Source organism: Perognathus longimembris, chromosome 20 (assembly GCF_023159225.1).
Source record: "Perognathus longimembris pacificus isolate PPM17 chromosome 20, ASM2315922v1, whole genome shotgun sequence".
NCBI classification, from domain to species: Eukaryota; Metazoa; Chordata; class Mammalia; order Rodentia; family Heteromyidae; genus Perognathus; species Perognathus longimembris.
In genome coordinates, this window is record NC_063180.1 from 44,485,251 (window position 1) to 44,510,256 (window position 25,006).

At 69.7% G+C, this 25,006-nt stretch overlaps 1 protein-coding gene and 1 long non-coding RNA gene across 2 annotated transcripts; both read left to right on the plus strand.

Annotated features, from left to right (window-relative positions):
* Positions 1-706: 706 nt before the first annotated feature.
* On the plus strand, positions 707-13,915 carry Csk (C-terminal Src kinase). Its single transcript, XM_048369496.1, is given in 14 exon segments — positions 707-762; positions 10,526-10,604; positions 11,323-11,436; positions 11,523-11,635; positions 11,729-11,948; positions 12,304-12,397; positions 12,481-12,546; positions 12,627-12,726; positions 12,805-12,895; positions 13,079-13,152; positions 13,249-13,267; positions 13,269-13,445; positions 13,526-13,612; positions 13,702-13,915. Coding segments are annotated over 13 exon segments (1,353 nt in total). The 5' UTR covers positions 707-762; positions 10,526-10,589; the 3' UTR covers positions 13,885-13,915.
* Positions 13,916-14,041: 126 nt separating this feature from the next.
* On the plus strand, positions 14,042-24,883 carry LOC125368503. The gene is made up of 3 exons (XR_007214240.1): positions 14,042-14,246; positions 15,329-15,334; positions 24,874-24,883. It is a non-coding gene; the product is annotated as an uncharacterized LOC125368503 (long non-coding RNA).
* The last annotated feature ends 123 nt before the right edge of the window (positions 24,884-25,006 follow it).

Consider the following 25,006-nt stretch of genomic DNA (forward strand, 5'->3'; position numbering starts at 1 on the left):
AATGAATGAATGAGTGAATGGGTGAGCGAGTGAATGAATGAATGAGTGAATGAATGGGTGGGCGAGCTCGCGGCAGCGCTCGGCTCGGGCCCAGGCCTCGGGGCTCCCCGGGGGGCCCGACGGCGGCGCCCCGCGGCCGGGCCCGGCCACGCCCCCTGCGGTCCCGCGGGCGGCCGGCAGGCGGCGCGGCCCCGCCCCCTCCCCGCGCAGGCGCAGTGCGGCGGGCGGAGGATCCGGGCCGCGCTTCCTCCCCGCCGGGCCTGCGAGTTTCCTCCCCGCCGAGCCCGGGCGAGCGGCGCCGACGCCGGGGAGGTGCGGCCGCCGAGCCCCGCGCCCCGCGCCCCGCGCGCCCCCCGCGCCCCGCGCGCCCCGCGCCGCCCGCGCCCCGCGCCGCCCGATCGATCCCCGCCGGGGCGGGGTCCCCGCGCGGCGCCGCCGTCGGGCCGTGCGCGCCCGCGGGGCGGGGACCTCGGGGCCCCCGGCGCCCCCCGGGGCCGCTCCCCGCGCCCGGGACCCGCGGCCGCCCGCCCGGGGCCCCGCCAGCCCGGCCCGCCGCCCGGGGCGCGGACGCGGAGCCCGCCGGGCCGCGCGGCGACATTGTTCCCGCCTCCCGCCCCCTTCGCGCGGCCGGGCCGGGCCGGGCAGGCCGCGCCGCCGCCTCCGGGCGCCTCCCGGGCTCCTCCCGGGCCCCGAGCCCAGCCCCGCCGCGCCGCCCGCCCTGCAGGCCGCCGATGCCGCCCGGACCGCGGCGCCCGGACCGAGGTGAGCGCGGGCCGCCCCCGGGGGGGGGGTCGGGGGGGTCGGGGTGGGGGGGGCGGGCGGGGGTCCCCGCCGGAGGGAGGCCCGGAGGCCGCCGCTCCCGCCCCGCCCCGCGCCGCCCCGCCGCGGGTTCGAATCCTCCCGGGACCCCGGCGGGCCGGGCCGGGAGGGGGAGGGGCGGAGGGCGGGAGGAAGAGGGAGGGCCCCCCCTCCGCGGAGGACACCGACCCCCGAGCCCCCCGAGACACAGACCCCCCCCCCCCGCACACGCAGATACACACACGTGCAAGCAGAGAGGCGCGCAAGCGGATCCACGCACACACATGCACACAGGTACACATGTGCAAGCAGACACATGCTTACACACAGATACACACACCCACGTGCACACTAATGCAAACAGGTACACACACATGCAGATACACACACTCACAGACGCATGCACATATACAAGTGCACGCACACAGACACAGACAGCTACACATACACATACGTACAAATACTTAACACACAGATACGTGCACACACAGACACACATGCACAAATACTTAACACACACAGATACGTGCACACACATACACACAGCTACACAATCATGCATACGTACAAATAGTTACCACATACAGATACACGCACCCACATACACAGAGACCCATGCTGATGTGCACACGCATACAGATACACACTTTTGCATGCACACATACAGAAGCACACACGGACACGCACAACTCCCGAGTGGCGTGGTGCTCCTGTGGGAGGTGCTGGAGCCGGGAGCCCCTGGCCGCCCCCCAGGAGCTGTGCCCCTCGGGCCGGGCATCCCCGCCCCGTCCTGGGCCTGGACTCTGACCCCTGGGCGGGGACGCCGGGCGGGGCTGCGGCCCGGGTGTGACTGAGAAGCAGGTCCTCAGCCTGGCACCTGAGCAGCCCCTTCTGCCCGGGCTTCTCCGCGAGCCAGGCCAGGGGCTGGGGAGGGAGGTGCCGGGCGGGGAATCCGCCAGTTAAAGTAGGAGCTCCTGTCCTGCCCAGGTTGTGTGTGTGTGTGTGGGGGTGCCCACTCCAGGCCTGGGGTGATCTCGGTCCCCGCTCGGCATGAGGAGAAGCAGGGGCTGTCCCCCCCCCCCAAGCTGGCGGGGAGCACGTGGCCCTGCCCAGCGTTGGAGAGGAGGGAGAGGACTTGGGGGGCCCGGCTCTTGGGGAGCAGTGCTCCCGGGGGTCCTGGTCCTAGCCCCAGCTCGGCAGGCCAGCCGGGCTGGGCCCCCCCTGGGACCCCCTGGGACCCCCTTGAACCCACCGCCTTTGATTTCAGGTTTTCTACTGTGGCCTTGGCATGGGAAAAGCCCAGAAAGAAAAGGGAAAGAGAGAAGTGTTCCATGCACTTGTTTGCCAGCACTGGGACTCGAACTCGGGTCCTGGCTGTTATCCCCGCGTGGTTTTTGCTGTTGTTTTTAGCTTGAGCCCTATCACCGTACCCCATACCCGGTCTCGACTTCCTCTCCAGCCCGACGAGGTGGGGCGCGGCGTGACGGGCTCCGAGCTGCCGGGGTGCCGCCCGCCCGGGTCCCCCGCCCCCGTGGGAAGATGCCTGGCCAACGGCGGCCGTGTGTTTCACGCGGTGAGCTTGGTGCCTTCCTCTCGCGCCCGCCCGGAAGTGGCGGCTCCTTCTGTCTTGTGTTGGTTGGGTTGGGGGTTCAGAAAGACCAGGACACGGTTGTTTTCCCCTACTCCCCGGGCCCCAAAAGGCTGAGCCCACAAGTGTTGGAGAGGAAATGGGGTCCAGCTGCTCCTGAATGGGGTTGAGGGGCCGAGGCCCGGGGCACCCTGCGTGCCCTGATGGGACTCGTGCGGCTCGGGGCCTTTGTATTTCCTCTTCACGCTGGTGGTAGAATTTGAACTCAGGGCCTGGACGCTCACCGCCGCGTCACTTTCTTGCTCCAGGTTGGTGCTCTACCACTTGCGCCACACCTCCACTTCCAGATTTTTTTTTTTAATTTGGTAGTTCGTTGGAGATCAGCGTCTCACGGGCTTTTCCGCCCTTGGCTGGTCTTGAACTCAGAGCTCAGCCTCCTGAGCAGCTAGGACGGCGGCCTGAGCCACCGGCGTCGGGCTCTGGTCGTTATCTTTAGAGCTCTGGACGGCAGAGCCCACAAAGAGCAGGGGTGCTGAGTCACAGGAAGAAAGGAAAACGTGTGTGTGTGTACACACGCGCACGCACGCGCACGCACGCACACGCCACCCGCTAGGAGGCTCGCCCCCGCAGCCCCACCGTGGGCACGGGCCAGGCCGGCCAAGCTCAGGGTGCGTGAGCTGGGGAGCTGTGTTCTCTGGGCCGGGCACTGGGTCCGATTCCCAGCACCCCCAAAACAGAGAGAGAGAATAAGAGATAGAAAGGAAAGGCGAGGAGGAAATCGCACTTGTGCCGTGCCGGTGCAGGGGCTCGAACTCGGGCCCTCAAGCTGGTGCTCCGCCACTCGAGCCACAGCTCCACTTCTGAGACGCTGTCCTAATTCAGAGGGTCACGCCCCGAGCCCCCCTCCTTCCCGCCCTCTCCCCCGCCGCCCTTCCCAGCCCCAAAGCCCGGTGGGGGTGGGGCACCCCTCCGCCCCGGCTCCTGGGCGTGCGGCCCTGGGGTGGCTTCAGGAACCCCGTGAACCAGCCCTCCCCCCTCCAGGTGGCCCGGGCGGGCGGCCGGGGCGGGCTGCCTGGGCTTGTGGGGAGCGGGGACACCCCAGGACCAGTGCTCACCCCACCCCAGCCCCTCGCCGCCCTCCCCTCCTGGGGCACTGGGCTCCCCCCCGCCCGCCCGCCCTCCTCCTCTGCCCCCTCCATCACCGTGCGATACCCAGGCCCTGGCTCCGCCCGTCCTCCCTGGCAGAAGGGCCCCCCGAGTTCTCATCGCGGGTGTCTGTGCTACGCAAGGCCGGCGCACGACCACTCGAGCCACGGCTCCGCTCCAGCTTTGGTTTGGGGGGGTTTGTGTTGTGCTGGCTAATTGAGATCAGGGGCCGACCTCCCCCCAGAGGGGGGCCTTCGCGTCCCTGTGCCTCGCGCCGCCGCCCTCTGCCCCCCCCCCCCAGCACCCTGGAGTGACCACCGGGCCACCCCGAGGGCAGCGGGAGGAGCCGGGCCCCTGGCTCCCCAGACGCCAGCCTCTGGTCCCCGGGCCGGGTCTGGGGAGACTTGCGTCCATCACTGCGCCCGCCCGCCCTGCCGCCCGGCCGTGATGAGGTCACAGGGCGGGGCCGTCCCCGGGGTGCAGGCCTGGCCGGGGCAGGATGGGTGGAGGAGGAGGAGGAGGAGGAGGAGGACAACCAGGACGGCCTCCCTCCTCCCTCCCTCCTTCCACTCTGGGTCCCTTCATCCAGGGGCTGGAAATAGAATCCACTAAGTAATGATTAAAGTCAAACTCAGACCTAAAAATAAAGAAGCACTGCGGGTCCCCCGCTGGCTGAGCCCCGGCCCCCCGCGATCTCGGGGAGCCCTGGGAGTCGGGGTCCCCTGCTGGCTGAGCCCCGGCCCCCCGCGATCTCGGGGAGCCCTGGGAGTCGGGGTGCCCCGCTGGCTGAGCCCCTGCCCCCCACGATCTGGGGGAGCCCTGGGAGTCGGGATGCCCCTGCCCCCGTGATCTGGGGGAGCCCTGGGAGTCGGGGTGCCCCGCTGGCTGAGCCCCTGCCCCCCCGTGATCTGGGGGAGCCCTGGGAGTCGGGGTCCCCCGCCGGCTGAGCCCCTGCCCCCGCGATCTCGGGGAGCCCTGGGAGTCGGGGTGCCCCGCCGGCTGAGCCCCTGCCCCCCGTGATCTCGGGGAGCCCTGGGAGTCGGGGTCCCCCGCTGGCTGAGCCCCTGCCCCCCGCGATCTCGGGGAGCCCTGGGAGTCGGGGTGCCCCGCCGGCTGAGCCCCTGCCCCCCGTGATCTCGGGGAGCCCTGGGAGTCGGGGCGCCCATGGCAGCACAGAAGGCCCTGAAGATCTCCTTTCCAAGGGGAAACTGAGGCTGGGAGCGGTCGCACAGCCCCTTCTGCAGGCCCCCCGGGGTGTAGGGCCCCGGCACCCCCCCTTCTCAGGCTCAGTTTCTCTTCCTGGTTCTGGGGCGCTGTGCCAAGGCTGCCGCCCTGCCCTCCGACCGCAGCTTCCTCTGCCTCCCCTCCCCTCTGTGGTCTAGAACCAGCGGGGGGGCCCTCCCCCCCCCCCCGCCGTGCCCCGTGCCCTGTGCCCCGCCGGGGGGCCTGTGGGGCCTGTGGCTCACGTGACCCTCCACAACCTGCCCTGCCTTCTCCACTCCCGGCCCCCGGTCAGCCAGGAGTGTCTGTGCGTGTGTGCGCACACGCGTGTGTGCAAGGAGAGGCCCGGCTGGCCACGGAGGCCAGCAGCAGAGCGCCGTGGGCCGGGAGGGCCTGTGGGTCCCTCTCCCGCCAGCTGCTGGGGGGCTGGAGCTCTGCACGGCCCGGCCCAGGCTTGGGGGGGCTTCCTGGAAGAAGTGGAGGCGCAGAGCCTTCGAGGAGGGGCCGGGTGAGCAGAGCGCCGCGGGCGGGGCTGCCACCTTGAGGCCCTTGGGGAGCTCTGCTTTGGTGCCGGTCCTGGGGCTCGAACTCGGGCCCCGTGGCCGTCCCTGCGCTGTCTTGTGCTCCAGGCCGGCGCTCCACTCCTGGAGCCACGGCTCCTCTTCTGGCTTTTCTGGTGGAGCTCCCAGGGCTCACGGAGGTGCCCGCCCGGGCTGGCCTTGAACTCTGGTCCTCAGAGCTCAGCCTCCTGAGTCGCGGGGCTGGCGGGCGGGAGCCCTGGACGGGGCCGGGGGAAGGAAGGGCCCCGCAGAGCCCAGGGGCTCCGGCCGCCCCGGTTCGCCTCCTTCCTCCCGTCCGGGTACTCGGCGTTTCTTCAGGGTTGCCAGGCCCCGACTAGAGTCCGTTGGTCTGCCTCTGGCTTTGAACCCAGATCCTCGGAGCCAGGCCCGCCCCCCCCCCCCCCCCCCCCCGTAGCCGGGCTGGGGTCCTGGCTGTGTTTCACCGTTGGCCCCGTAGGGGGCGGCACCGGCCGCTGGCCTGTGTCCTCCATGCGGCCCTGGGCGCCTGACCTCGGTCCCCAGGGAGCAGGTGCCCTGCCCCCCCCCCACCCCCGCTTCTGAAATGAAAGTTCCCCGCATCCGCCCCAGGGCCTGGGGCCCGGCTCCCCTCGGGTCTCAGGGCTGGAGGCCGTGTCGGCTCATGCAAATGAGATGCAAATCCAGTGGGTGTGGCATGAGATGCAAATCCAGTGGGGACCCCCGCCCCCCCAGGCCGTGTCCCTGGGCCCCCGGGGCCGGTGCCCGCGCGTGGCGGTAATTAGGCTCGTGAGCGAGCGGTAATTAGAAGCCTTTCTGGGCCAGGAGCGGCTGCCGGCGGCGGCGGTGCACCCCGGGGAGGGGGGTGGAGGGGGCCCCCCCAGCCCCCACCTCCCAAACCGCCAGACAGGATTTCCGGTCCCCTGCGTGGGGGCGGGGAGAGTGACGGCCCCGCTGCTCCTTAGCCCCCCATGTAGCGTGTGGCGGGGTGGGGGGGGCAGAATGCTCTGGAACCTGAGCCCCGGATACCCGGGTATTTCCAGCGCCCCCCCCCTGTGTCCCCAGGACCCCAGTGGGGGGCTGGCGTGGGGGGGGGGCCCTCGGCCTGGTCCGCTCCCTACAGCCAGGATGGGGCGGGGATTTTTGCTGCCAAACCAGCCCAACTGCCGCGGCCTCGCCCTCCTCAGGTGTTGGGGTGGGGGGGTGCCCCGTCTGAAACCCGATTCTGCCTCTGCGCCCCGGGAGCCGAGCGAGGCCTTCGCTCCACCCGAGCTGCTCCCACCATGGGGACGTGAACCTGAGCCTCCTAGGGCGCACCCCCCCCCGCCCGCCCCACCCCCGCGGCCCCAGTCTTCTCTGCTGGCTTGCAGTTCTGGGGCGTGCAGCCTGTTAAGCAGGTCCCCCGTGTGCTAAGCTGCACCCCAAACCCGTCCCGGGAGGCAGCGGGTGTGACCGACCCGACCGCAGTCAGGAGGACCGGAGTCCGCCCGGCCTGCGCTCGGCGTCGGGGTCCTCACCGCCCCAGGAAGAGGCGGGCTAAGGGGGGTCCTCGGGACCCCAAAGGCAGCGCCTCCAGCTGGCCGGCCTGGCTCTGCCCCGGGGGCCCGCGGCCCGCGCCTGCCATCCCAGCCGCTCGGTGGGAAGCCGGCCGGCTGGGGCGGCACAGCCAGTCGGACCCTTCCACCCTCCGCTCAGCCAGCAAAAAGCCAGGGCCGGAAGCGTAACTCAAGCGGCAGAGCACCGGCTCCGAGAGCCACGCAGGAGGCCCCGGGTGCCGACGAGAAGCGAGCAGTCAGGAGGCTGACGTCAGAGGACAGAGGTTCGAAGCCAGCCCGGGCAGGGAAGTCTGTGAGACTCTGATCTCCAATGAACCACACAGAAAGGTGGGAGCAGAGTTGTGGGGCGCCCCCCGGGCCCTGAGTTCAAGGCCCAGGGCTGGCACAAAACAAGAAGAACGAGAAAGCTGAGGGCCCTTCCTGCTTCCTTGTTGCCCCTCCCCCTGGGTGCCGGGCCCTGGGGGGGACTGGGGGGGGGCTGGCCCCCACGCCCCCCGCCTCTGCCCCGCTTCCCCTTTCGGGGGTATTTTTAGCTGGGTGTAAACAGCTCCGGGAGGCTCCCACGCCCCGCCAGCCAGCCGCCCGCCCGCCGGGGTGGTGGAGTTTGGGGCCCGCCGGCCTTTGACCTCCCCTTCCCCCCCCCGCAAGTGTGTGCCCCCAGCCCCCCTCCCCGGCCGGCCGCCTGCCCGGGCTCCGGGAAAGGCCAGCCTGTGGCCTCGGCCGCTGACCTCCACGCCCGGGCACTCCGCCCGCCCCACCGCAGGGGCTGCCGGGAGCACGGCGTGGGCAGGAAGTCAGGGTGGGGATGAACGTCGGTGCTGTGGGGACCGGGCGACAGCTGGGGTCCCCTGGGGGTGCCGTGCAGCCCCGCCTGCCTGCCCCCCCTCGTCCGGGTTGCTTCATTCATTCATCTCTTCGTTCATTCCTTCGCTCGTGCGGCGTGGGGTGCTGTGGGCTCTTGGTGGGGGTGGGGTTGGGCTTCAGGTGCGGCTGTCCCCCACCCTCTGCTGCGGGGGGGCGGGGAGGGGAAGGGGGGACAGGGCACGGCGGAAATCAGTTGTGGGCTTCAAAGAAACGCGCCTGCTTTTCAGCTTTCCCGCCACGCGCGAGGCAGCAGACGCACGTGGCTCTCAGAAGGAAAGGGGGCTCGAGCCCCGCGTAGCCAGCAGGGAGCCCAAGGGGAGCTGGGGCCCCCGGGGGGCGGGGGTTCCAGCCCTACTCCTGGCCCCAGAACGGGGAGGGAGCGCGGCAAAGGAGGTGACGTAGGGAGCACGCTTTCCTGGGCCGGGCCTTGCTGGAGATAGTGAGGCGGGTGCTGGGGTTGTGTGACACACTTAAAACACAACTTGCGGGCTGGGCTTGGGTGTGCCCGCCGGTAATTCCCGCTCCGGGCTGAGGCTCCGGACCAAAGTTGGGCTACATAGCAAAACCCCGTCTTCAAAGCTAAATTCTCCTTCTCTCTCCTCTCTCTCTCCCTCTCTCTCTCCCTCTCTCTCTCTCTCCCTCTCTCTCTCTCCCCTCTCTCTCTCATACACACACACACACACACTTGTAGATGTCTTCACACGCCACGTCTTTCCCCCCTTTCCTGTAACCTATGGGTTTGTGTTTCAAATCCACCCAAAAGGTTGAAATAAGCCTTTTTTTTTTCCCTTTGGTACGAGTGGGGCTTGAACTCCCGACCTTGTGTTCTTGCTCTGCTTGCTTGCTGTTGGCTGCCGTTCTACCCCTTGAGCCACATGTCCGCCTCTGGCTTTCTGGTAACTTGGAGATGAGAGTCTCACGGACTTTCCTGCCTGGGCTGGCTTTGAACCGTCACCCTGGCTGGGCTGACAGGCGTGCGCCCCGGGCCCGGTTCCTAGCGTGTTTGAAGTGTTTCCTGACATTGGTGTTTGGGGCTGGGCTGGCTCCCGGTGGGAGTCGGGTCCCCCCGAGCCCCGCCCTCAGCCCCGGTGGGGTCTCAGCTGCCCGTTGCTTCTCGCCTCTCCAGCAGCTGGGTGGGGGGGGGCGGAGACCGAGAACTGAGATTCAAGCTGCGCCTCCACGAACCCAGCTGGTACCCCACCTCCAGCCCCGTTCTTCACTGGTTATTTTTGGTCCTCTTGGGCTTCTGGTAGTGGCCGGGACCCCAGTCACCCACGACGGCATGCGGCCGCCCTGTGGAGATGAGTCTCCCAGACAGACGTCCCGCCGGGCTAGCCTGGAGGGGGTCCTCGGAGCTCCGCCTCCGGCAGGACAGGTCCGGGACCCTGCCCCCCAGGTGTGGGCTGGGAAGAGGGCCAGGCCGGGCTCGAACTCGGCCTCCCCAGTCGCTGGGATGGCAGGCGTGAGCCGCCGGGAGAAATGGACGGTTGTGGCGCCGGACTCGAGGTTCTCTGGAAAGCAGGTCACCCCCGTGGCTCACGCCTGTCACCCCACTACTCAGGACGCCGAGATCTCAAGATCACGGAGCAAAGCCAGCCGGCCTGGGTAGGAAAATCCAGGAGATCCGTATGTCCAGCTAACCACCGAAAAGCCAGCCGTGGCGCCGTGGTTCCAGGGGTAGAGCACCACCCTCGAGTGAAGGAAGCTCAGAGACGGCGCCCAGGCCCTGAGTTCAAGCCCCAGGCCTGGCACAAATAACAAAAAGGCTCCTTTGCGGTGTGGCCAGGCCTCGGCCCCCGGGGGTCTCCGCCCGCCCTGCGCCTTGGGCTGCCCGGCACCCCACGAGGGCCGGGGAGTCGGCCCTGTGATTCTTCTCATTACTGCCGTCAAGGTGGAGGCGGCGGCGGCGGCAGCTGCGGGCCGCGAAGTGTTTGCAAACTGACAGCTGGAAGGATGACTAACAGGAGGACTGCCTCCTCCTCCCAGCCCCGGAGGCCTGGGGGGGGGGGGGCGGGCAGAGCCTCTGCCACAGAGGCCTGGAAGTTGGGGGTCCAGCTAACCACATAGGACCCCCAGCTCAGACGCAGGCGGCGTGACCCAAGTCGGGCCTCCGTCTCCACGTCTGTGAAATGGGGGTAGCGCTGGGGGCTGGCGCGGTCACCCCAGCCAGCCCGGGCAGGGAAGGCCAGGAGACTGCGGAGCTGTGTGGTTCAGGTGGTAGAGCACCAGCCTCGAGTGGAAAAGCTCAAGGACAGCGCGTAGGCCCCGAGTTCAAGCCCCACGACTGGCACACAAAGTGAAGGGGTACGGGGAACTCCGGGCTCACTTGCCCAGTGTGCCGGCTCTGGCCGTGGGGGGAGCACGCTCCTGGGCTGGCCCGGCGCCCGGCAGTTCTAGAACCGGGGTCTCGGTCTCCCCACAGCCGGCCTGCAGGTCAGGGTGCTCTGTGCCCCCCTCCAGAACGGGCAGCGTGGGGCCGGGAAGCTTCCGTCCTTGACTCGGGGTTGCAGGTTCAAAGCCCCGGTCTGCCGGAGGTAGCAGCCGTTGACACCCCCCCCCCCGCCAGGCCCCCAGGCCCTGCTGACTCAGTGGCCAGGCCTGGGTCCCCGCCGGGGGCAGCGCGTGTCCTGGGTCACAGGGCGCGTGGGGGGGGGGCTAGGCCCTGCGATCGTCACCTCTGTAGGGACCCCGGATGTCCTCAGCCCTCTAGACCTCGCCTGACACCCGGGGGGGGGGTGAGGACGACCCCGATCACCCCAGGCCCCCCCTCGGCAGCCCGGCCCCTCTCACCTCAGCCTGCCTTCTCCCTGCCGCAGCTCTGATGGTACCGAGCGGCCGGTGGGCCTTCCTCTGAGCGGGGACCCCACATCTCCTCCGAGGATGTCGGCCATCCAGGTACCACCACGGGGAGGGAGGGAGGGCGGGCGCCTGGGGGCCTCCTGGGCCGGCTTGTTGCGGGTTGGTGGGAGGTGGTCCGCAGCCCCGCCCTGGGGGGCCCGGGGTGGGCGGGGCCAACTCGAGGCCCCGCCCCCAGGCCGTGTGGCCGTCCTGTACTGAGTGTATCGACAAGGGTTGGTGGGAGGTGGTCCGCAGCCCCTCCCTGCGGGGGTCCGGGTGGGCGGGGCGGTGGGCGGGTCCAACTTGAGGCCCCGCCCCCAGGCCGTGTGGCCGTCCTGTACAAGGGTTGGTGGGAGGTGGTCCGCAGCCCCTCCCTGTGGGGCCTTGGTGGGCGGGGCCCGCTCGAGGCCCCGCCCCCAGGCCGTGTGGCCGTCCTGTACAAGGGTTGGTGGGAGGTGGGCCGCAGCCCCTCCCTGTGGGGCCTGGGTGGGCGGGGCCCGCTCAAGGCTCCGCCCCCAGGCCGTGTGGCCGTCCCGTATTGAGTGCATCGACAAGGGTTGGTGGGAGGTGGGCCGCGGCCCCGCCTTGCGGGGTCCGGGGGCTGGGTGGGCGTGGCCAACTCGAGGCCCCGCCCCCAGGCCGTGTGGCCGTCCAGTACGGAGTGCGTCGCCAAGGGTTGGTGGGAGGTGGGCCGCAGCCCCGCCTTGCGGGGGTCCGGGGCTGGGTGGGCGTGGCCCGCCCACGGCCCCGCCCACAGCGCGCGCCCCGCCCCCAGGCCGTGTGGCCGTCCGGTACGGAGTGCATCGCCAAGTACAACTTCCACGGCACTGCGGAGCAGGACCTGCCCTTCTGCAAGGGGGACGTGCTCACCATCGTGGCCGTCACCAAGGTGGGCGTGGGGGCGGGGCGTGGGGGCCCCCCCATCCCCGATCCCGCGCCCCACGGAGCGCCCACCCCCGCCTCCCCTCCCCGCAGGACCCCAACTGGTACAAAGCCAAGAACAAGGTGGGCCGCGAGGGCATCATCCCGGCCAACTACGTGCAGAAGCGCGAGGGCGTGAAGGCGGGCACCAAGCTCAGCCTCATGCCGTGAGTGCGGGGTGCGGGGGGCAAGGAGAGGGGGCCCCCGGGCGCGGCGCCCCGCCTCACCCGGCCCCCCTCCCCCTCCCTCCCCACGCGCAGGTGGTTCCACGGCAAGATCACGCGGGAGCAGGCGGAGCGGCTGCTGTACCCCCCCGAGACGGGGCTGTTCCTGGTGCGGGAGAGCACCAACTACCCCGGGGACTACACGCTGTGCGTGAGCTGCGAGGGCAAGGTGGAGCACTACCGCATCATGTACCACGCCAGCAAGCTCAGCATCGACGAGGAGGTCTACTTCGAGAACCTCATGCAGCTGGTGGAGGTGCGGGGGGCCCGGGGGCCCGGGGGGGGGGGCAGAGGGCTACAATCAATCAATAAAACCAAACCAGTTACGGCCTGGGGTCGGGGGGCTCGCGCCCCTCCTCCCCGCTGCCCGGGAGGGAGGGTGAGGTCTGAGGACCCTGGTTCAAAGCCAGGCCCGCCGGTGCCCTCAGCCCCCGGATGCCGGCGGGGGGCGGGGGGGTGAGGGGGGACCGCCCTCCCCGCCCGGCGGCTCCGCAGGCCTGGCCTCTGCCGCCCTCTGGTGGCGGGCCGTGCGGGGTGCAAGGGAAGTCGCTGGGGTCACGGGGCGGGTGGGGCGGCTCTGACCTCCCCTGCCCTGCCCCCCTCCCCCCCAGCACTACACCACGGATGCCGACGGGCTCTGCACGCGCCTCATCAAGCCAAAGGTCATGGAGGGCACCGTGGCCGCCCAGGACGAGTTCTACCGCAGTGAGTGTGCCCGCCACCCCAAACCCGGCCCTCCCCCTCCTCCCGCCCCCCCTCCCCTCACCGCCCTCCCCCCCTCCCCGCAGGCGGCTGGGCCTTGAACATGAAGGAGCTCAAGCTGCTGCAGACCATCGGGAAGGGGGAGTTTGGAGGTGAGCCGGGCGAGGGGACCCCGAGGGGCGGAGGGGGCCGGGCGGGGCGCGGAGAGCACAGCCCCCCCGTGTCCCCACAGACGTGATGCTGGGTGACTACCGGGGGAACAAGGTCGCCGTCAAGTGCATCAAGAACGACGCCACGGCGCAGGCCTTCCTGGCCGAGGCCTCCGTCATGACGTGAGTTCAGGGCCGGGCCGGGGGGGCGGGCTGGGCCGGGGGGCGGGGCTGGTCCTGACCCCCCGCGTCCTGCCCCAGGCAACTTCGGCACAGCAACCTGGTGCAGCTCCTGGGCGTGATCGTGGAGGAGAAGGGCGGGCTGTACATCGTCACGGAGTACATGGCCAAGGTGCCCGTCCCGCCCCGTCCCCCCCCCACCCCATCCCACCCCCGCACCACCCCCGCACCACCAGCCCTGCCTTAGTTACTGACAGCCTGCAGGGATCAGCCCCCCCTCCCGTCCCAGCCCCCCCCCATGCGGCCGAGAGGGCGCCCCCGAGGGCCCGGGGCTGACGCGCCCTGTGCTTCCCAGGGGAGCCTGGTGGACTACCTGCGGTCCCGGGGCCGCTCGGTGCTGGGCGGGGACTGCCTCCTCAAGTTCTCGCTGTGAGTCTCTCGGGGGGCCCAGCGGGATGGGGGGGGGCTCGGGGGGTCGCCCCCACGTCCGAGGGCGCGCGCGGCTGACCCCCTCCCCTGCCCCAGAGACGTGTGCGAGGCCATGGGAGTACCTGGAGGGCAACAACTTCGTGCACCGCGACCTGGCGGCCCGCAACGTGCTGGTGTCGGAGGACAACGTGGCCAAGGTCAGCGACTTCGGCCTCACCAAGGAGGCGTCCAGCACGCAGGACACGGGCAAGCTGCCCGTCAAGTGGACGGCCCCCGAGGCCCTCAGAGAGAAGGTGAGGCGCCTCCCCGCCCCGCCGGGCCCCCCCCCCGCCCCCACCCCCCACCTGACGCCCTCTGTGCTCGCCCGCGGCAGAAATTCTCCACCAAGTCCGACGTGTGGAGCTTCGGGATCCTCCTCTGGGAAATCTACTCCTTCGGGCGAGTGCCTTACCCACGGATCGTGAGTCCCCACGGGCGGGGTGGGGGCGGAGGGGAGGGCGGCCCCTCCTCTATCCGGCCCTAACCCCCCCCCTCGCCTCCCGCGCCCAGCCCCTGAAGGACGTCATCCCTCGGGTGGAAAAGGGCTACAAGATGGACGCCCCCGACGGCTGCCCAGCCGCCGTCTACGACGTCATGAAGAACTGCTGGCACCTGGACGCGGCCGCCCGGCCCTCGTTCCTGCAGCTGCGAGAACAGCTGGAGCACATCAAGACCCACGAGCTGCACCTGTGACGGGCGGGGCGGACGGACGGACGGACGCCCGGCCCGGCCTGCGCGCGTGCGCGGGGCCTGGCGTGGACTCAGCCCCCCGTCGGGGCCGGCACCTTCTCTCATGGACCCACTTCTGCAGGGCTTGGGGTCGGGGGGCCCCGCCCCCCCGCCCGCCGCGCGCCTTCCGTCGAGGTTCTCCTCCTTTTCCTTTTTTCGAGGTTTCTTTTGCGGTGTGTTGATTTTTTATTATTTTTTCAAGAGCAGGAGAAAGAGAAGCACCCGCCAGGGGCGTTTTACAAGAAGTACGAATCCTCCTCTTTCCTTGCCCGGCCCCGGGCGTGGGGGGGCCGGGCCCCTCTCCGCAGGGTCCCCCCGCCCGCCCCGTGCCCTGTCCCGTGTCGCCCCCCCCCCCCCCGTGTCTGCGCTTCACCGTGTCGCCGTCTGCATGCGCCCGCCCGCCCGCGGCGGGCGTCTGTCCTGTGCTGTCCCCTCCCCCCGCCCTCCCCCCCTCGTGAGATGGAGCTCAATAAACCGCCCCCCGCGGCACGGCGGCGCCCGGCCGCGGCCTGCCCCGTCCCCGCGCGCGCCATCTTGTCCGTCCGTCCGTCCGTCCGTCCCTCTGTCACTCGTGAGGGGGGCTGGGGCAGCATGGCCGCTTTGTGTCAGCTGCACGAGCCAGTGTCCTGTGTCTGACCGCCCGCCCCTCCCCACCAGCTGCCGTCCGGACTGGCATGGGGGGGCCCTCGGGATGGGGGGGTGGGGGGGTACTGGGTCCTGTCAGCCTGGGGGGGGCCACCGGGGCCCCTGGGGCTGGGGGAGGGGCATCTGGGGCCCCTGGGGCTGGGGGAGGGGCATCTGGGCCTGGGGGAGGGGCATCGGGGGCCCGCCCACTCGCGGGCGGCTGCCTGGGGTTCTGCCCGCCCCTCCCGCTGTCACTCAAGACCACGGCACGGGGCGAGCCGGCACCGCTCTTGGCTGCTGGGTGTCAGGAGGTGGCCCGGGAGCTGGTGCCTCAGGCCCCTCCTCCCAGCCACTCAGGAGGCTGAGACCCGAGGATCGCGGTTCAAAGCCAGCCCGGGCAGGAGAGCCCTTGGGACCCTCACCTCCAGTGGCGCTCCAGTGGCCTGTCCTCGGTGGGCCCATCACAGTGGGCGGGGTGGCTCGCGTCTGTAATCCCAGATACTCGAAGCCATAGTAGGGGCAGGAAAGGCCGTGATGGAGCCGTGGCCCACGAGGTAGAGCACCAGCCCTGAGAGGAAAGGCTACGGGCAGCGCCCGGGCCCGGAGTTCAAGCTCCAAGACCAGCATACGCTGTGTAGGCGGCAGGACCTTGGGGGGGACGGGGGGGGTGTCGGTTCCTTCTCTGAGGAGCAGGGAGTGGGGCCCCCTCTCCTGAGTCAGGGCCCCTCCTATCCTTCAGGACCCCAAAGCTAGAACCTAAAGAAGTGAGCCCCATCCTCCAGAGCCCTCTGTGACCAGCCCGGCTCATTCCATCTCCCGGGCCCCACCCCCCGGGGCGCCGCCCTCATTCCCCCCCCCATGCGGGGCTCCCTGCCGGAAGTGCATCCATCAGTCCATCAGGGCTGGGAAGCTGGCTCAGCGGTACAGTGCTTGCCTAGCATGCACGAAGCCCTGGGTTCGATTCCCCAGCACCACATACACAGAAAAAGCCGGAAGTGGCGCTGTGGCTCAGGTGGCAGAGTGCTAGCCTGGAGCAAAAAGAAGCCAGGGACAGTGCTCAGGCCCCGAGTTCAGGCCCCGGGACTGGCAAAAAAAAAAAAAAATCAACAGCAAGGACCAGACCCCTGCTGCATGCCCGGTGGGGGTGGTGTTTGGAAGCCCCCCCTCCCCCGCCCAGCTCCGGGAGGTGGGCAGACGCCATTCCAGAGCTGGGAGATGGCTGCAGAGCCAGGAGCCCGGGTTCTGAGGGTGGTGCTGGATCCTGGAGCGGCTCCGAACCTGCCGCGCGGTGCTGGGTCGCGTGTTGGTGCCCAGGAGGCTGAGCCCTGAGGATGACGGTTCAGAGCCAGCCTGAGCAGGAGAGTCAGTGAGACCAGTGAGCTCCAGCGAACAAGCAAAAAGAAAGCTGGAAATGGAGCTGGGCTCAAGTGGCAGAGCGCCAGCCTGGAGCGAAAAGCTCAGGGACAACGCTCGGGTCCTGAGTTCAAGCCCCAGGACTGGCTCCAAAAACTTCTATTTAGTGTGTCCTAAAAATGGCCCATTTCCAACCTTCCCGAGTCACCCGCGGCAGCTCGGACTGGGGTCTCCCCGAAACGGAAGGCGCCCCCCTCTGGCTCTCCAGGTTTCTCCCCAAGGTCAGCCTTTAGTTAAAGATTGGAAACAGGGGTTCATACCTTTCACAAATGTGGGGTGGAACGCAGAAGTTCACCCCTGTCATCCAGCTGTGAGGGAGGGAGGGGTGGGGGGGACCTCCGCCGGAGGCAGGTCTGAGCAAAAACACGAGACTTTACCTGAAAAACAACCAGGGCAAAGCACCAGCCTGGGGTGGAAAAAAGCTCGGGCACAGCGCCTGGGCCGAGTTCAATCCCCAGTGCACACGTGCGTGCGTGTGTGTGTGCGTGCACACACGCCAAAAGCAGAACAAAAGCCTACTCTGAAGTGGGAAGCCTCAAACACGAGTGGGAGCCCGGCACCGGCGGCTCCTGTCATCCCAGCCGCTCAGGAGACCGAGGTCTGAGGATCACGGTTCAAAGCCAGCCCGGGCAGGAACGTCCATGAGCCTCCCATCTCCAGTGAACCACCAGAGAACCAGAAGGGGCGCTGTGGCTCAAGTGGTAGAGCGCCAGCTAGTGTTAAGTGAAAAAGCTCAGATAGCACCCAGGCCCTGAGTTCAAGCCCACGACAGACAGGGGAAAAAAAAATCCCAGGCTTTATGTGAATGCCCCTGTAAAGTTTAGCATAGTTCGTAAAGAGGCTCTGAAAGCGACCGTAATGACGGTGCTATGTGACTCCTAGCCTTTATAATGTTTATTGCTCCTATAAAGGTGATGTGCACAGGTTACAGTTTCCTAAGCCAGGTCAGGAGGATATTCCTTGGGGCTGGGAACGTGGCCTAGTGGTAGAGCGCTCGCCTCATATACATGAAGTCCTGGGTTCGATTCCCCAGCACCACAGATATAGAAAACAGCCAGAAGTGGCGCTGTGGCTCAAGTGGCAGAGTGCTAGCCTTGAGCAAAAAGAAGCCAGGGACGGTGCTCAGGCCCTGAGTTCGAGTCCCAGGGCTGGAAATAAGAAAAGGCCATTTCTTATTGAGCAATGTCTCCTCTTCCCTCGTGCTTCCCCAGTGTTTCCCTGCTAGGAAGCAGCGCTCGGGGCTTGTCCTCGGGCCTCACCCCTGCTTTGGCTTATTTTTCTCTCTCAGCTGGTGCTCTGCCTCGTGAGCCACACCTCCACTTGGGGCTTTTTGCTGCCTAATTGAATCCAGGAGCCTCTCGGGTTTGTATTCCCAAGATGGCTTCCGGCCCAGCTCCTCAGACCTCAGCCTCCTGAGTAGCGAGGGTGACAGGCGGAGCCGCCGGGGCCCTGCTACTCCTGGACATGTTCACGACAGCTCTCAGTGGACGGGACATCCGCCGGTCACGCGTCCCCCATGGTCCCGGGCTCCCCGCGAGTGGCGGCTTCCCGTCACCCCCGCAAGCACGGTCTCAGCCTTGCCCTCACCCGCCCTGGGTTCCGGCTGCTCCGGACGCTGAGCGCTGAGGACCCAAGTTCGGAGCCACGCGAGGCAGGGGCGTCCGTGACGCCGACCTCACGTCCGGCTGACGTCCGCACGCAGGCCCGGGACGCGGGGCCGGGGAGCGAGGCCGGGGAGCGAGGCCGCGGCACGGCCCGTCACCCCGGAGACTGGGCGGCTGAGCTCTGAGGACCGCTGTTCAAAGCCAGCCCGGGCAGCAAGGTGCCGGGGACGAGCGGAGCCGCGGCTTGAGCAGCGGAGCGCCGGCCTGGAGCGGAGGAGACACAGGGCGGCGCCACGAAGAAAGCTAAGCGAGGGCAGGGCCCTGAGCGCAGGACCCCACGCGCGGACACACGCACACGCACACACATGCACGCACACACGTGCACACGCACGCACACACGCACCACTAAAAGAGAGGCAGGAAGCAGAGACCTTCCACGCCCAGCTGCTGCCCCGTGGGGCCAAACTCGGGGGAGGGGGCCCGGGTCCAGAACGTTCCAGGCTTCTCTCTCGTGCTCCAGTCACCAAAATTCCTTCCCAGGCACCAGCCCCAGCTTTTTTTCTTTCAGCCCCCGCCCCCCCCCCCGTGTGGGGTGCGTGTGTGTGCGTGTGTGAGAGAGAGAGAGAGAGAGAGCGCACGCACCAATCCCGGGGCTCGAACTCAGGGCCTGGGGCTCGAACTCAGGGCCCGGGCGCCGTCCCTGGGCTTTTCCCTGGAGGCTGGCGCTCCGCCCTTCGATTCGCAGCTCCGCTTGCAGCTTTGTCCGGTCAGTTGCAGATGAGACTCACAGACTTGGCAGCCCGGGCTGGCTTCGAACCCCATGCTCAGATCTCAGCCTCCTGAGTAGCCGGGGTGCCGGGCAGGCCCCCACCCACCCCGGCACCCCCCTCCCTGGCACCCCCCCACCCGGTACCCCCCCACACCCCGGCACCCCCCGCACCCCGGCATCCCCCGCACCCCGGCACCCCCCGCACCCCGGCACCCCCCCACCCCGGCACCCCCCCACCCCGGTACCCCCCACACCCCGGCAACCCCCACACCCCGGCACCACCACACCCCGGCACCCCCACACCCCGGCACCCCCCGCACCACGGCAGCACCCCCACCCCGGCTCCCCCCCCCACCCCGGCACCCCCCCCCACCCCGGCTCCCCCCACACCCCGGCAACCCCCACACCCCGGCACCGCCACACCCCGGCACCCCCCCGCACCCCGGCACCCCCCGCACCCCGGCACCCCCACCCCGGCAGCACCCCCCACCCCGGCAGCACCCCCCACCCCGGCAGCACCCCCCCACACCCCGGCACCCCCACACCCCGGCACCCCCCACACCCCGGCACCCCCCCCACACCTCGGCACCCAGTTCTCAGTGCTCTCCCATGCCCAGCCCAGAGCCGCAGGCTGAGCCGACTCCCCTGCTCGGGTTGGGGTGACCGCCACAGACGCCCCGCTGTCAGCCGACACCCCTCACCTCCGCCCGGCCCTGGGGAGCAAGCGGGACAGCTTGGGCCTGGAACCCCAGTGCTCAGGAGGCCGAGGGAGGAGAGGAGAGAGGTTGGGCCCGCCTGGGTCGGCTGAGACAGGACTGTGTCTCAACACGCGAGGCACACACGCGCACCACGCACACACACGCGTGCGCACACGCGCGCACGCGCACACACGCACACGCACTCACAGGCAGTGTTGGCTGCCCAGGGCCTCCGCAGAGCCAGCGGCGCGGAGTAGCAGCCTCCGGAAGGTTCTGGCGGGGTCTGAGCCCCGGGCTGGCTTCCAGGTTGCAGCCGAGGATGGGGGTGAAGAGCAAACTGGGGTGCGGCCTGGGATCCCCTTTCTCCCCCTCCTGCCAGGCGGCCTCAGCGTCTCCCCCTCCCCGCCCCTGCCTCGCGCCTGTTGCCCGGGCCTCGGAGGCCCGCGGTGGAAGCAGGGGGGGGGGGCAGGAAAGACGGGGAGACCCTGTGCCCACTGGTTGATTGATTGGTGGCGGGGTGCGGGCGCCCCCGTGTCCGGTGCTCCAGGCCGGCGCTCCGCCCCCGCGGTCCTGGCGGCTCGGTGCGGACCGTTCCCGCCTGGGCTGGCTTTGAACTGCGACCCTCAGCTCCCGGCCTCCGGAGGAGCTGGGGCGACCGGCGGGGGGGCAGCCCCCCCCCCCCGCTCCTGCCTCCCCGGGGGTCTCAGCCCAGCCTCTGGGTCCCCAAGACCAGAGCTGCCTTGCTCTCCAGGCCGAGCCGTCAGGCGGGTGGTTGGCCGTCAGCGGGGGGGGGGGGGGGGGGGAAGCCACACAGCCGAGCCGGCGCGGAGCGGGGACCCCCCCCCCCCCGGGAAGAGGACGGGGCCTCCTGCCCTCCGGGCCGGGCTGGTGGGTCCGTCTCTCTGAGCAAACATCCCTGAGCTGCTAACACTGACAAGACTTGCTCGCGTGGAGGGAGGGAGGGAGGGAGGGAGGGAGGGAGGGAGGGAGGGAGGGAGGCCACTGGAGCTCATGAGCGAGCCCCCCCAACCCCTGGCGGGGCGCCGGCAGCGACTACCATGGAGGCGAGCCCCCCAACCGCCCCTGACGCACTGGCAATTATCCTCGCCTCTTTTTTCTTTTTTCCCCCAGTACCAGTAGTGGGGCTTGAACTCAGGGACTCCTGTTCTTACTTAGTTTTTGGCTCAAGACTGGCACTCTGGGGCTGGGAAGGTGGCCTAGTGGCAGAGCGCTCGCCTCACATACACGAAGCCCTGGGTTCGATTCCTCAGCACCACATAGACAGAAAATGCCAGAAGTGGTGCTGTGGCTCCAGTGGCAGAGTGCTAGCCTTGAGCAAAAAGAAGCCAGGGACAGTGCTCAGGCCCTGAGTTCAAGGCCCAGGACTGGTAACAAAAAAGACTGGCACCCTGTCTCTTGCGGGCCACCTCCGCTGACAGCTTTTGGAAGGCTCATTGGAGATAGGGAATCTGGATTTTTTCTCTTCCCTGGACCCACAGGCTTTGAACTGGCTCGGGGCTGGCTTTGAACTGGGGCCCTCGGCGCTCGGCCCCCCGGGGAGCTGGGCTGACCGGCGCGAGCCCGCCGTGCCTGGTGACTTTGCTTTCTTACCTCAAGCTACAGCAAGGGAGACTCAAGGTAGACAACGGGAGCCCGTCCCCTCGTGCACCTGCGCGGGGCCGGAGCGCGGGGCCTGGACACGGTCCGGGTGTCAGGATGGCCGGCGGCAGCCCCGGGCCCCGGCCAGGCTCTCCTGCCCCCCCGCCGGTCCACGCCCCCCGCGTGGCCGGGTGGCGCGTCCCCCGCCGGCCCCGCTGCCCGCCAGGCCTCTCTCCTCAGCACGCTGCCCGCCTGGCCTCGGGTCTCCAAGCTTTGCCTCTCCCGCCCTCCACGCCCGTCCTCCCAGCGACTCGGGAGGCGAGAGCTGAGGATCACGGTTCAAAGCCAGCCCGGGCAGGAACGGTGGGGAGACGCGCGCCTGCGACGAACCACCAGAGAACCGCGGGGGGAGCCGTGGCTCGGGCGGCAGAGCGCCAGTCCCGGGCGAAGACGCTCGGGGACGGCACCCAGGCCCCGGGTTCAAGCCCCGGGACTGGCAAACACACACGTGCGCGCTAAGTTAATTGATGACAATAAACTCCGCACACCCAGGACGGAAATAGACGGGGTGCAGATTTGCATGGGATTTGCATGGGATTTGCATGGGATTTGCATGGTGTTTGCGTAATGCTCACTTTTCGCCCGGTTCTCCATTTCCTTTTCTGCTACCATCCTGGCTCCTCCCCCCCCCCCCGGGGGGACCAGCCCCCCCTTCCCCCCCCACCCCGCCCGGCCCGGGGCCCTGAGAGCCAAACCCAGCCGCCGCTGGCCGGCTTTGCGGGGGGGGGGGGGGGGGGGGGGGAGGGGGGGAGGGGGAGGGGGGCTGACAGCTGGAGCTTTGCCTTCGGTGGACGCGGTGGGTGGAACAGCTTAGCCCGGGCTGCCGCCTGGGGCGGGGGGGGGGGGGGAGGGGGGGAGGGCGGGGGGCCGTGGGGGGTGGGGGAGAGGGGGAGGAGGCTGGGCCTCTCGTTTGTTTTGTGGCTGGCTCTGGGACTTGAACCCGGGTCCTGGGTCCCGTCCCTGAGCTCTGTGCTCCAGGTGGCCGCTTGGAGCCCCGCACAGCGCCCCCCTCTGGCCTCCTCTGGGTTCCCGCCCTCCGCGGGCTTCGAACCTCCGTCCTGGGCGCCGGGCCTCCCGGCTAGCGGCGTGGCGGGGGCGCGTCTGCAGGGGCGCGGGCCGGGCGTGGACTCGGCCCCCGGTGCCGTCCCTCAGCAGCTCTGCTCGAGGTGGGGGCCCCCCTCCCGTGTGAGGGGGTTTGCAGAAAGGGGAGGGGGGGCTCTGGGGAACCCCAGGAGCCGCCTGGGGAGGGGGGGACAGGGACCTCGGGAGGGGGGTGGGGGAGGCCGCCGGGGAGCCCCCCCCGTCTGTGAGGGAGGCCCGGGGGTCACCACGCGGGGCCCTGCGGGAGGCTGGGTCCCCGCCGGAAGGTCAAAACCTCTCGGGCTGGGAACACGGCCTCGCGGTGGAGCGCTCGCCTCGTCTACACGAAGCCCTGGGTTCGAGTCCCCACAGGAGACGGCCAGAGGGGGGCGCTGTGGCTCAGGTGGCAGGGTGCTAGCCTTGAGCGGGAAGAAAGCCAGGGACGGCGCTCAGGCCCTGAGTTCGAGGCCAGGACTGGCAAAAGGAAACCCCAAACACCTCTCCGTTTGGTGTGTCCAGGCGGGCTCGAGCACACAGCCTCCCGCGCAGCTGGGATGACAGTGCGCAGCGGCCCCCGGCTGGGACAGACACTTGGATGGACCCCTCTGGAGGGAGCACAGCCAGGACCAGAGCTTCTTTAGTGCCTCTTCAGCTTCCACCCCCCCCACGTCCTCCCCCCTCCCCCCCCGCACTCAGGTCACTGGGACCCCCCCCATCCAAGAGCCCTGGGGTGTGACCTCTGAGCTGTGAATGCCCCCTCCCACCCCCCGCCCCATCTAGTTGCCCAGGCGGAGCCCCGCCCCCCCCAAGGGGCCCAGAGTGGTACCAGCTTCTAGAAGATTCCTGGATGGTCCTGGTAACCAGCCAGGATGGGATGGGATGGGTCGGGTGATTTGGGTGACGGCTCACCTGCCTTGGGTGGACCGGGTTGTGAGCATTGGGGGAAGGGGGGAAGGGGGGAGGCGTGGGGGGCGGGGCGGTCCTTGAGGCCTGGGTGCCCTCACCCTTCTTCTAGCACCTTGCCATTGTTCCAGGGACCCCTCAGCAACGCAGCTTCTCCTCGCCTGCCTGCCACGGGGCCGGGAACTGGGGGCCCAGCCCCCCCATGCCCCAGGGGTCAGCTCTTCTCTGTGACCCTGCTCTTCCCGCTCTCCTTTCCTTCCTCCCTCCCTCCCTCCCTCTCCTCCCTCCCTTCCTCCCTCCTCCCTTCCTCCTTCCCTCCTTCCTCTTTCCTTCCTTCCTTCCCCCTTCCTTCCTCCCTCCCTCCTTCCTCCTTCCATCCTTTCTTCTTCCTTCCTCCCTCCCTCCCTTCCTCCTTTTTCCTCTACTTCCCTCTTTCTCTTGGTCGTGTGTGTGCGCGTGTGCATGCGTGTGTGGTGTGCGTGTGCGTGTGTGTGTTGCGGGCTTGGACTCGGGCCTGGGCGCTGTCCCCGAGTCTCCTTGTGCTCTGCCACTGGAGCCGCAGCCAGCAGCACGTCCGGTATTTGAGTGGTTAATTAGAGTCTCACATGGGGCCCTGCCCGGGCTGGCTTCGAACCACGATCCTCAGCTCTCAGCCTCCTGAGTGGCTGGGACCACGGCCCTGAGCCACAGCGCCCGGCCGCAGAAGCGGATTCGGGGGGCAACGTCCCGGTTGACCAGGGGAGTAAATGGAGCCCGCGAAATCAAACAGGGCAAAGCCGCGGGTGTGGCAGGGCGTGCCTGTAATCCCGGCGCCGGAGGCAGGGGCAGATCCGGGGGTGGGGGGGGGGTCTGGGATGTGGGGGCAGCCCGATCCACAGAGAGGAAACCTAAAGAGGGAAAGGAGGGAGCCTGTGGCTCGCGCGGCCCCCCAGCTCCTCAGGGGCCGGAAGCGGAGGACCGGGGAGGACCGGGGAGGACCGCGGAGGACCGGGGAGGGTCGCGGAGGGTCTCGGAGGGTCTCGGAGGGTCGTGGAGGACCGGGGAGGACCGGGGAGGGTCTCGGAGGGTCGCGGAGGTCGCGGAGGACCGGGGGAGGGACCGGGGAGGGTCGCGGAGGACCGGGGAGGACCGGGGAGGACCGCGGAGGGTCTCGGAGGGTCGCGGAGGTCGCGGAGGACCGGGGAGGACCGGGGAGGGTCGCGGAGGGTCTCGGAGGGTCGCGGAGGTCGCGGAGGACCGGGGAGGACCGCGGAGGTCGCGGAGGAGGGAGGATCTCGGGGAGGATCGCGGGGAGGACCGCGGTTCTGAGTCGGCCCAGGCCAGGTTCTTCATCTGGAACTCACCAGCAAAAAGCCAGACGCGGAGGCGCGGCCCGAGCACAGAGCGCCAGCCTTGGCCACAAGGCTCAGGGACAGCACCCGGGCCCCAAGTTCAAGCTCCAAGCACGCGTGCGCGTGCACACACACTCACACGCACACACACGTGCGCACACACGCGCGCAGAGACCCATGTAATCCTCTCTCTGGCAGCAGGCGGGAGCTGGACGGGAGCCGTGGGGAGCAGCTGGCCATGGCCCGCGCGCCTCTGAACCCCGCACCCCCATCACTGGGCGCCGCCTCCCCCAGCACAGATGCCTGCGCGCCCTGGCCGGGATCCGCGCCCCCAGCCCCGCGCCCCAGCCCCCGCGCCCTGGCCGGGACCCGCGCCCCCAGCCCCGCGCCCCCAGCCCCGCGCCCTGGCCGGGACCCCGCGCCCCCAGCCCCGCGCCCCCAGCCCCGCGCCCTGGCCGGGACCCGCGCCCCCAGCCCCGCGCCCCCAGCCCCGCGCCCTGGCCCGGACCCGCGCCCCCAGCCCCGCGCCCCCAGCCCCGCGCCCCCAGCCCCGCGCCCTGGCCCGGACCCGCGCCCCCCAGCCCCGCCGCCCCAGCCCCGCGCCCCCAGCCCCGCGCCCTGGCCCGGACCCGCGCCCCAGCCCCGCGCCCGTGCATCTCCCTCCCTGAGCTTCCCAGCCCCCCTCCCCTCTCCCCTTTCCCGCCCCCCCAGCCTCCCCCATGGCTGCTGCCTCTTCTGGGTGAAGTGGGGGGAGGGGGGCTTCTCTCCACGGAACCCCACTTCCCTGGACCCCTCCCCTCTGCGCTGCTGGGGGAAGGGGAGCCCCATCTGGGTGGGGTTCTGTCACGGAGCCCCGGGGGCCGGCAGTGCAGGGGTGTCCCCCTCCCCGTCTCTAGGCCCCTGCACCCCGCGGGGCCGGCAGGGCGGGCGCGGGCACGTGACGGTGACCCCAACCCCGCCGGGCCAATCTGGGGGTGCGCGGCTGTCTCTCCTGCCCCTGCCCCC